General features: G+C 34.7%; 1 protein-coding gene across 5 annotated transcripts in view; it reads left to right on the top strand.

Annotated features, from left to right (window-relative positions):
* Tut7 (terminal uridylyl transferase 7) overlaps positions 1-9599 on the top strand; it is a 60834-nt gene extending 51235 nt beyond the window's left edge. For 2 of the 5 annotated variants that reach the window (XM_076846143.2, XM_076846141.2), the window contains one exon: positions 7597-9599. In XM_076846143.2, coding sequence (XP_076702258.1) covers positions 7597-7664 — 68 coding nt within the window. In that variant the 3' untranslated portion in view covers positions 7665-9599. Of the gene's footprint in view, positions 1-539; positions 3731-7596 lie in introns of those variants that run through there. The other 3 variants (XM_076846144.2, XM_076846142.2, XM_076846145.1) reach the window with 2 other exon arrangements.
* The last annotated feature ends 2862 nt before the right edge of the window (positions 9600-12461 follow it).

Genomic DNA, 12461 nt, shown 5'->3' with positions numbered 1-12461 from the left:
GGTTCCCGAGCCCACAGCAGAGAGAGCTCTCCTTCCATGGTCTCCCTGGCCCAGTCTGTCAAGGCAAAGTACCTTGATTACAACCTCATAAAGCTCTGGACATAGGAGTATTCATTTGTCTCTTAAGTTATTAACACAAGAATTAATAGAAGTATTAACTTATTCAAATATTTAAGTGTCTATAAATAATGATCTAAACAGAGCTAGACATTTCTTTGATGTGTGAGTTTCACACTTGGGTAGAAGGCAGTTTAATGATTGGACAAAGCATTTAAAGTGGCATCACATCTCTTCACAATGAAAATTTAAAAGAAATAGAGGTTGAAATTGGTTGGTAGAATGAAATCAGATCATTCAAAGAGAAGGAATCAGAAATCTTCACTTAGACACAAAAAGGGGTTGGTACATGAAAAGCAGGTAAGAGGTTCTAAGAGAAAATAAAAGAACAACTAATTCCTGAGAAGGTATGTAATTGTTCTCAGTGGAATATGTAGACTTAAAAATAAGAAATTTCTGTTTTTGTTTTCTTTTGGGTACAGCCCCCAAACCCAATAGGCAGAAGAAAAGTGAGAATGGGGCCTACTGTGAGGCAGGTTGATTGATCAACAGAAACGTGAAAGATGGGTGAGAAGACTGATGGGCTGGATCACAACCAGGCAGACCTTGGAAGGACACCACCAGAGGGAAGGGTGTGGGAAACAGACTCAACCAGTTGATGGGACTTTTTTCCCCATGGATCCTCTGAGAGTTTGAGGATCAGGGAGATTCCATGTGTAAACAAGCGAAAGGAATGTTATTTTTATAATTGTTAGCCCTGAGCAGATGTTTCCAAAAACATTTTACATAGGAAAAATACCAGTCCTTGCTTGGTCAAAATGTTCACATTGGCTAGAATTAGAGAGCACAGTGTTTAAAAACATTGGTTCTGCAGTCAGATTCCCTGGTTTGAGTCCTAGCTTTGTGATGTTGAGAAACCTCTTTATTCAGTGTCCTCATCTGTGAAAAAGTGTTATCAAAATATCTGATAGGTAAGGATATTGAGAAGTCTATGTAAAAGCACATGACACAGCATCTATATATAGTGAAAGCATGGAAAAGGTTCATGGTGATGATTGCATTGACACACCATTTTTGTGGGGTATCACCAGGTCTGCAGGTGCCAGCATTGTTCCTGCTAAAGCTAATACACATCTTGTGCTGGGCACAGTGTCATATGCCTATAATCTCAAATGACTAGGGAGGCTGAGGCAGAACGATCACAAACAAGTTCCTAGTCTAGCCTGGGCAACTTAAAGAGACTCTGTCTCAAACTAAAAAAGACTGGGAATGTAACTAAGTAATAAGAGTACCCTGGGTTCAATCCCCAGCCCCATCCCACCCCACTCCACCCCCGAAAAAAGCTTCACACATCTTAAAAGTAAAATTTTACCCCTATTTTATAATATTTTTAATGGTTGGGGGGAGACACAGATGATAGAGAAATAGAAATGACATTGTCAGTTGACAATAATTTAGGGTTTCTTCTGGTTTAAATTAATAAATCTTTGAGCTACTGAAATAACTTACCAACTTAAATTTATTACAGAAAAATAATTTATAGGTGGTTAAAATGCATTCTTTCCAATAAATTGTACTCTTTGAGTAGGTATAAGGCAGCTGTGATGCTGTCATATTTTCTCAGGATAAGTTTTTGTAAATTATTTATGTTGTTACAATGTGAACTATGTTTCAATTATAAATAGAGTTAATTTCCCCAAAGCACTTCCTTTTGATAGTTCAAGTATATCTGTGACACTCTAGTAGTTTCCTAAAGATCATATCTCAGTATAGACAGCTTTTGCTCTCACACATTAGCTGTGTGGACCTTGGTTAAAAAATTAGTTTCTCTGGGACTGGGGTTGTGGCTCAGCAATAGAGTACTTGCCTAGCAAGGCCCTGGGTTCAATCCTCAGCACCACATAAAAATAAATAAATAAAATAAAAGGTATTGTGTCCAACGATAACTAAATGATAAATATTTTTTTAAAGGAGAGAGAGAAAATCTTTTTTTTTTTTTTTTTTTTTTGTAGATGGACATAACACAATGCCTTTATTTTTTTATGTGGTGCTGAGAATCGAACCGGGGTCCCGCCCATGCTAGGCAAGTGCTCTATTGCTGAGCCACAATCCCAGCCCCAATAAATATTTTTTAAAAATTAGTTTCTCTGAGCTCCAGATGTCTTATCAAATTGGCACCATCTATCTCACAGGGTGCTAAGAAGATTAAAGTACCCACCAATACCAAGCACCCCATCAAGTTCTTTCTTCTCCTGGTACCAGGCTCCTGTCCTTTCCATTAGACTATTTATAGAGTTATTAACTCCCTAATAAAATAATAATGGATAGAATGTTCTGGAAATTTCCTTGCTGTTTGATATTACTTCTCTCTGCCACATGCAGACACCTAGCACAATACCTTAAATATTCAGGCCCAAATGGGGCAGCAGTCAAAAACACAAGTTTGAGAGTCAGGCATTTGAGTTAAAAACTAGCCCAACTATTTACTAGTTGTGTGACATCTGTCTGGTTCTCCAAGCTCCCTGTGCCTCAGTTTCCTGATCATTTAGTTAGGGCTAACACCCCACAGGACCATGGTGAGGATTAACTTCATTTAGATAAAACACCTAACAGAGCCTCAGGTCTATTTCATCAGTCAGTAAATTATAGTCAGCAAATTATTTGTTCTTGTCTTTAACCGTCTACACCCTGCCACAATTTGTCTTTTAAACCTATAGGGCAAATAAGCCCTGGATTTCTGTGGGGTTGTTTTTGTTTGTTTGTGGGGTTTTTCGTGTTTTTTTGTTTGTTTGTTTGGTTTTTTGTTGTTGTTGTTGTTGTTTTGGTTTGGTTTTTTGTTTTGTTTTGGTTTTGATACTGGGAAGTGAACCCGGGGTACTTTACCACTGAGCTGTATCTTTACCCTTTTTATTTTTTATTTCAAGATAGGGTCTTGTTAAGTTCCTGAGGCTAACTTTGAATTGTGCAACACCACACTCAGCTCACACTGGAAATTTTTTAAGAGTATGTGGGGCCAGGCACAGTGGGGCATACTTGTAATCCCAGCATCTTGGGAGGCTGAGGCAGGAGAATTGAGAGTTCAAAGCAGTTCTGCAAGACCCTGTCTCTAAATAAAATATTAAAAAAGGGTTGGAGATGCTCGGTCGTTGAGCAGCCCAGGGTTCAATCCTCGATACCAAAAAAAAAAAAAGGAAAGCAGAGTATATGAAGTTTGCATGCAGTACCAGTCATAATTGTTTTTTATTCCTAATAACTGTGATTTGCATATAACAATTTAGTATGAGAATCTCAGAAAAAATTAAGTTTTTCATTTCTTAATCATCCTCCTGCATCCTTTTTTAAAACAAAAATGAACAGAAAATCAGTACTTCCATCTTTTCATGTATTCCCCTTTTAATCCCATGCTGTGAAATCTTAAAAATTGTAAATGCTGCAAGACATTGATAGATATCTTTTCTCATATTGATGTATAAACGACTTTTATCATTGAGCAGAATTTTAAAGCCTACCCATTAAAAAAAATAATAAAAAAGCATTCCTCCTTATGATAATAAATTTAAAATAGAAATAGTTTTACAAATAACATGGGAAGAACTCATTGTCAGTGAATATAGATCATTCTTTGATACCTTTTCTTAATATTCCAGTCTACAAATATATCATTATGTATTTAATTGCTCCTATTGATTAATCTCATACTTAATCTATAATAAAAACATTTATATAAATTGGATTTTAAAGCTTTTTGTTAAATCTTAAAGTGTAAAAATTTCTACATTGAGTTTTTACAATTTCAGGCTATATCATTGGTCATGTAACAAATGTTACATATTTTGATTAAAATTTACATTTTATGTTTACTTACTGATGAAAATTACTTTCATTAAATGAGGTATTTATGAAATATTTCCCCATGCATTCATGTGTCTTTAGATCAGTGCTACTTATTGCGTGAGTGAAAGTAGTTTTTTATCATTTCTAATTCTAAACTTTTTTGTTTTACAGTTTGTAAACATTGTGAAAGTTCATTAGGCTTTATAGTAATAAATTAAAATAGTAAATTACTTTAAGAGTTTGGAAATGGAAGCTGTATTTTAATTAACAATGACATCCAATTATTTAATTCCTTCTTAATTATATGACCAAAAATTATATAGGGATATGTCATCAAAAATTATTTGTATTGGTCATCCAGTATCAATGTAACTTTTTTTTAAATTTTCCATATAAATAAGACTTATTTTCTGCTTTTTCTACAAACACATCTTATAGATCTTTCAATATCACTGCCTAGAGACCCAGTTCACCCGCTATCAATGTAATTTTATAAAAGCTGAAAATTGGGGTTTTTATTAGAAGCATTCACATTTACTATAGCTATGTCAGCATTTTGTTTGCCTCCTTTCCTCCTCACAATGTTACTATGAAAAGGCTGTAAAGTACTATGAAAAAACACTGAATAACACAGTACACAGGTTCAGAGTTAAGTTTCAATTTGCTGTAGGAACAGAGTGAACAGTGCATCTTTTAAGAGACATTCTCAGACTCCTGTCTTGAAAAAGTCTATGTATACTCCATATAAGAGGCCAAGTTTTTTTCACCTCTGGGAAATGCATCAGAGTAAGATTTGGATAGTTAGGAGATTGATTCCTTTCTTTTGTGAAGTGGAAAAGGAATAATTGTGAAAGGGGTGTTGGAAAAAGAAGTGGGAAAGCTGGAAAGTGGCTCATTTTTTATTTTATTTTGTTTATTTTTTCTTTTTAGTTATATATGACAGTAGAATGTATTTTGACATATCATATATACAATGGAGTATAACTTCCCATTCTTATGGTTATATATGATATAGAATTACACTGGTCTTGTATTCTTGAACGTATTAACATTATGTCTGATTCATTCTACTGTCTTTCCCATTCCTATCCCTGCTCCCCATCCCCTGGAAATAGGCTTTCTTAAAACTATCCTTACCTACATGCCCTGTCAAGTAGTGTGAGAACACATGGATACCTGTTTATGTAACACTATAATGAATGTTTGTGTATTTGCCTACTTGTCAGGATAAATCCTCACTTATGGTAGATTAGAGTGTGCACATTTTGACTATGATGCCACTACTGTCAATCTATAACTGTTGACAATCCCAGAGAGTTAATGAATAATGTTTCTCAAACACTGAACTTCATGGGGATAGTCTTTATATTTCACCAATCTGAATTTCTGTGATAACCATTGAAATCTTAACATTTTTCACATTTTCATTACATCTTCTTATTTATGGATTTGTATTTTTATATCACAGTATTCATTTCTATTTTTAGGAGCATCTTTTGCACAGGAGTTCATTCACGCTTTGTCAAATGTGTTATAAGAATCTTCACTTCACCATCAACAACTCTTATTTCATCCTCACTTAGATATGCTTACCATACATGTTTGTTTGTTTTAATAGTTTGATTTAGCCAATGTTTAGGTGATTTCAAACCATATGTAAAAATTTTATAAATTTTATGTTTTTCCCTTGGATTATATAAAAGTTCCATTCATTTTCAATTCCAATAGTTTGGGGAGCTTGGGAGTTTTGTTTTGTTTTTTTTTTTTTTTTTTTGGTACTAGGGATTGAACCCAGGGGCACTTAACCACGGAACCACATCCTTAGCCCCATTTATTTTTTTTTTTTTAATTTTGAGATGGGATCTCGCTAAGTTGCTTAGGGCTTTGCTGTGTTGCTGAGGCTGACTTTGAACTTGCCATCCTCCTGCTTCAGCCTCTCATGTCATTAGTACTGTTCTTAGAAAAATATTTAAGATTTTGAGAAAAGCATGAAACAGGTTAAAAAAATATCATCTATCTTATAGACAACTGACTTTTTTTGCATATCTTCTTTTTAATCTTTGATTCTAAATAAAAGACTATTAAGATAGTAGAAGTACCCTTTAACTGTCATCACCAGGCCCATCTCTCTCAGGTCCCACTCTACCCAAGAAGCATCCATTATTATAAGTTAACTCTTACATGTGTGTACTTGATGAATTTTTACATTTAAATGGCATATTGTAAACTTTAAAATAAGAATATTCCCCACCTATTTTTCATATCTAGTTAAAATAATTTTAAGATTTTTATATGCTGCTATATATATTTAGTATTTTGTACAATATTCCACTATATGAATACAAAATATTTATGTTTTTATTGCCTAGGATATGGGCATTTATACCTGGGTCTTATATTTTGCTGTTATAAGCAGTACTGTAATGAACATCCTTGTGGGAGTCTTCCTTGAGCATGTATGAGAGATTCTATAGGTTAGTATACCTACAAGTGAAATCCTTACATCGTAGTATATGTGCATTTTAGTTAGATACTATTAAATTACCATCTTACTGGCTAAACAATTGCAGCTCCCACCAGTAGTGTCTGAGCTATTTCCATATATCACATCCTTACAAATACTTGATTTTGTCAGAATTTTAATTTTTGCAAATTTGACGGACGAAAACTATTTAGTGGTATTCATTTCATGCACGTCTATATTTTCTTGACTTTAGCAACGCTAAATACTTTTTTTACATATATTTAGCCACTTCTTCTCTTTTGTATATTGTTTTTTTTTTTCTTTGCCCAGATACCTGTTGGTGTTCATCTTTTCTATATTGACTTATAAGTCCTTTAGGTATGGTGATATGATATGCTTAGGAAACTCCCACCCACTATTTTTTAAGTATTTGCTACTGCTTATACTTTGATTTTTTATACTTATATTTAATTCTGTAATTCATTTTGGAAATGAATGAAGAAGCAGGGATATGGTTGGAGAAAGGAAACTAACTTCTTTCTCCCTCAAAAAGTATATATTTGATACAATACTAGTTATTGAATAATTCATACTTTCCCCTATTGGTTTGAAATTGCAACCTTCATTATGTACAAGTACTCTGTTATGCATCATCTCTAAAGAATTTCTCAACTCTCTCTTGTTGCATTGATCTATTTGTTTAGGCTCCAGAACAAACTTTAGTAACTGCACTACTGTATGGTTGAATTAGTAATTCTCTTTCCTGTCCTTCATTTATTAATATAATAAATTTCTTTTTTTTTCTTTTATAAGTTATAAATACCATGTCATCATCCAAAACTTAATCTGCAGAGTAATGATGCAAGATATTTATTTCTGGTCCAAGAATTCTTTGCAATCTATTCTATTTAGTTGCAAATGAGGACACTAATCTATGTAAAGCAGAGTCTTGAAAAGTTGGGTTTATCTGCCCTCTGCACCAACATGAAAGTAACAAATGGATAAACATATTAAAGTAATCACTCTAAGCAGCTTGTCTGCTTTTAGAAAGAGTTGACTAAGCATATGTTTAATATGTCACATGTACTTTTTTATATCTAGTCTAATTACTTGATTCAAAACAAGTGATCATTTTGATGAAAAAAAATCTGTAATTAACAATAAGAAGTAATTTTATGATTTTTTTGATGAAGTGAGACTTGTTTCATTTATGTTGGGTTTTGTTTTTTCCCCTTCTCTAGGTAGCCTTTCCAGTAAATATATGACTCAGGGAAAAGCCTCATCGAAGAGGACCCAGCAGGAATCATGAGGGAAGGAAAATGCAGCACTCTAATGGCCACTCAGGCATCCCTATTCACTTGGAAAATTAGGTTCATTTCACAGGACATAGCAGCATAGATCAGGCTTCAACTTAACATTCAAGGGAAATGTCGGATTTTTTTAATTTAATGATATTAATGAGGAAAAAAAATTTTAATATAGTCTTATCTACCACCAATCCCCATAGATTTAAGGTTTTTAATAGAAAGCCATGATGTATGTATTTAAGCCAGGTTTTAAAAAAAAAAAAGAAAAGAAAAAAGTGTAACTAACTATGGGCCAGTATTCAATGAATACAGCTTCATGGTTTTAATTCTTTGTAAGCACACAAAAAATAGTGTGCTGAAAAACCCCAAGTAAATTAACTCCTTTTTTCCCTATAAGTCCCTTTTTGTTTTGAAGAGGGGAAATTATATTTATTGTTGTTTACTGAATCCTTGTGTGGAAGCGTATCAAATATGTGTGAACTGCTACTGCTGAACTTAGGATTTACAAACATTATTTTATTGCTCTTTGTAGAAGTGATAACATAAACATGAGTATTTATGTGAGCCTTAGTGGATACGCAAGTGCCACTGAGAAATCTCTGGGTGTTTTCCTCTCTAATTTTAAGTAAATTGACAGAACTACTATGCTATAAAAATGAAGTCAGGAAAACAAGTAGTTCTGTTTGCTTACTAGTAAAAACATTTTCAAGGGAAAAGTGACAAAAGTGCTTTTTACTTTTTATGATATTCAGAAATTAGGGTGGAGAACTTTTAAAAACCTTAAGATCAGTGATGCTGTCTCTGCCAATTATAAGTTTGATTGGCATCATTCTGGATCTGACTGGAGCCCTCACAGAACTGTTTCTCTAACTTCACAAGCCTTTCCAAAGTAGTACATGGTCAGAACTATGCCTCCGTTTATTTATCATTTTGAAATAAAATCAAAATTTCCACCTGTAATTTTATCCACATTATTTTCTAGTGAAAGAGTTCTAAATTTCATTAGGAAAGTAAATCAAGGAGTTAGGACCATGTAAATCTTAATCTCTTCTTTTTGAGGGGGTGGGGGACAGTGCTGAGTATAGAAGCCAGGGCCTTACATATGTTAGGCAAGCATTATACCACTGCACTATACCCCCAGGCCAAATCTTCTTTAATAGGAAGCACACGAAGTTCCCTTTGTTGTGTGCCTTGTGATAATTGATATTTATCTTAACCCACTCTGTGCCCTATGATAATTGATGTTTATCTTAACCCACTATGTGCCAGACCCTAGGTATGAACACAAAAGACAGAAATTGAAGGATGCAGAGAATGTTAATGGCAAGCACTACAAATGTGAGAAAACTCAGGCATATACTCCCCACCACTACCACCACCCTCTGTCTTTTTTACCCAAGGCTTTGTGAATGCAATGCAGACACTTTGCCACTGAGCTACATCCCAGCCCCCTTTTTTTATTTAAAAAAATAAATAAATAAAAGTACTTGAAAACATCCTAGCTATGGAAGAATCATCAAAATTAAGAACTTTAGAGGGCTGGGGTTGTGGCTCAGCGGTAAAGCGCTCACCTTGCACGTGCAAGACCCTGGGTTTGATCCTCAGCACCACATAAAAATAAAATGAATAAAATAAAGGTATTGTGTTCAACTACAACTAAAAAATAAATTTAAAAAAAAAGAACTTTAGAATTTCAAAGTCACAGTTACAAAACAATTTCTGATTGTTCCTTACTCAGTTTAAACAGACTCACCAATTGCACAACCTGGGATGATCCTGCTCTACATGACTCTCTTCAGCTTTGGCTCTTCTGGTTTCTTTTCTTTGCTTAGGGCATTAATGTCAACTGGGCTACAGTGTCAGTCACACTTTCTTTGAAAAGCCTGTTGATGCTGTTCTGTTGTCTTCTGGCATTATAGCAGAAGAGTTCTGTTAAGACCAGCCTAATTTTTGTTCCCTGGATAGTTTTGTTTTTATACTTTCGTGCTTCTATACTGTATACTTTTTATTTATCCTCATAATTAAGAAAGAAAATTACCTTAGTCTAAAAATGTCTCTCCAGTGACTGGAACAAAATTCAATATGTCTCCCTATTCATTTCCTTTTTGAGAAAGTATTTTCTTTTGTTTTTGATAACTCTTATCTTTTCTCAATATCCCATGCTCTGTCATCTTTCCTTTTCATCATGCTGGAAAACTTCTCAAGTTTAATTTTCACATGACTGGCTTGATTTTTAGTGTCACTATGCTGTTTTCTAATATGAATTTCTAATATGTCATCATTCTTTCTTAACTTACCCACACCTTCCTTTTCCTCTAGTTTACTGTTATATTTTCTTCCTTGTCATAGAAACCATGCTTTCTTGTATCCTTTTAATAATGTTAAGGTTTCCTACATTTTATTCAGATTTCTATATTAGATACTACCCAATACATTGGAGTTTGTTTGATTTTTGAATCCTCACACTGGATCTGTGGGACAATGAACAGTGTTTACCTGCAAACCTAGAGAATGGATTGCTCCTGGTTCTTCACTTGAATGATGATCACAACCCTTTCTCAGCACTCCATGCAGAGTGTAATTCTTAAGACATTGCTGTTTTTCAATTACAGCAGGCCTGTTGGTCTTAACAAGCACCACCAGTGCTCCACTACCAATGTTTTTGTTTTGTTTTGTTTTGTTTGATACTGAGGTATCCAGGATGCTTTTCCATGGAGTGCTATGTTCCCAACCTTTTTTATTTTGAGAAAGGGTCTGCTGAATTGCTGAGGGTCTCACTAAGTTGCGGAGGCTGGCCTCAAACTTGTGATCCTCCTATGTCAGCCTCCCAAGTGACTGGGATTACAGGCTGCATCACCATGCCTGACTGAAATCCCCCCCCCTTTTTTTTTATAATAGCAGTGGTCCAGAATCAACATTTTTTTTTTTATATCTTGCTCAGTGTGGATAGTATCAGTAATGTGCAGGTTTAAACATGTTTTTAAAATGTTCTTAGATAATACATTTATTTTTCCTTTTGAAATATGCTTCACAGATGGCTTCTAAGGGACAAAAATTAAAAACTTTCCCAGGTGGAAAAAAAAATCCTGTACAGATGAGTAGAATTCAGTGTTACAAGGGGGAAAAGTTTGAAACAATTTTAACAGCTTCCCATAAAACTGTAAAGAAGTGCTTAGAATAGTGTGGGGTTTTTTTTATTATTGTTCTTGTTTGTTTGTGTTTTTGTTTCTTCTTCAAGCCAGGCGTTTTGGGCAGCAATAGTTAAAAAAGTGGCACTTTCACCAGGTGGAACTCTAGACTTGGGTAGGGTTGGCCCTGCCAGTTTTCTAGTTGTGTAGCAAACCTCCTAACCTCAGATAGTTAAGTTTCCATCCTATAACAAAGAAATCATACCTGCCCTTACAGAGTCATGAGGATCAAGTGAGGTCTTATTAGGGAAATGTCTAGAACTGTGAAACTAAATGCTGAAGTGCAGAATCGTATGTTTCTTCCCTTCCAAATTTTTAGCATTATTAGTGGAAATCTAAAAGTGTTTACGCTTGTTTCAACACCACAGGACAGCTGCTGCTCTGAGATAAAGCTCACATATTTCTTAATAGTGAAAACTTTCCTAACATATTCAGGAGACTGCCAGTTTCAAATAACATTAGGTATGCCTGATCCACTGGCAAGAAGATTATGTAACTTCATGCTTACAAGCAAAACAGCTACCCAAGTGAAAAACTAAATAGTGTGAATTTCAAAAGGAAAGAAGGGCTTTTAAATATACATGGGATCCTAGGGCTGGGATTCGGCTCAATGCACTTGCCTAACATGAACCAGGGTTTGATTCCCATCATCAAAAAATCAACAGGAAGTCTGGGTTTGTGGCTCAGTGGTACAGCACTTGTTTAGTATGTGTGAGGCACTGGGTTTGATTCTCAGCACCACATATAAATAAATGAATAAAATAAAGGTCTATCAACAACATATGTATATATAATTTTTTAAAACCCCACAGGATCCTGAATTAGGAAATTAGGACTAGATTTTTTTAAATAGCATCTAATGCACTAAGTTGGAGAATTTGAGTTTAAGTACCACTTGTAATAGACAAGCTGGTTCTTTTGCCCCCTCAGTTCAAAGTTGTAAGGCCAGTAGGACACAATGTGCAACAAGGTACTTTTCAAACCTGTAAAGTGCTACGCAGCTTTACAGCTTTTCAGTAATTGAAAAAATTACACATGGCATCTTTTTAATTTTACTTGTAAGAGCAATTTTAGTTTCATCGCAAAATTGACAAGAGTACAGAGTTCTAAATATCTCTTATTCCCACACATGCCAACCAACCACTCCCATTATTCTGCACTACAATAGTATATGTGTTAAAATCAATAAACCTGGTTTGACACATCATTATGCAAAGTGCAGTTCACATTAGGGTTCACTCTTGATGTTGTACATCATATGGGTTTTGAAAACTAAACAACACGTCCATTACAGTTTCATACAAAGTAGTTTCACAATACATGGCACCTTCATTATCAATTAACTATGTTTATTGAGTGCTGTTATGTGCCTGCACTCTTCCGAGGGTTTTTTATGTATTAACTTGTTTAATCTTCACAATATCTGTAGGGGAAAGGCATAAAAAATAAATACCTTATCCCAAATCATCCAAAGATGAAGCCAAGACAAACCCACCACCCTACTGCCTCTCAACCCCCCCCCCCCATTTTCTGTTTGTATTAACAACAAAAAGTCCTGTCGATGCAATTCCTCTTCTGAAACAGGAAGACAGACTGCCTGATAATTGTGAG

The sequence above is a fragment of the Callospermophilus lateralis genome, chromosome 2, assembly GCF_048772815.1.
Source record: "Callospermophilus lateralis isolate mCalLat2 chromosome 2, mCalLat2.hap1, whole genome shotgun sequence".
Classification (NCBI taxonomy): Eukaryota; Metazoa; Chordata; class Mammalia; order Rodentia; family Sciuridae; genus Callospermophilus; species Callospermophilus lateralis.
Note: the sequence above shows the minus strand (reverse complement) of the source record. Positions and strands in the feature narration are given on the sequence as shown.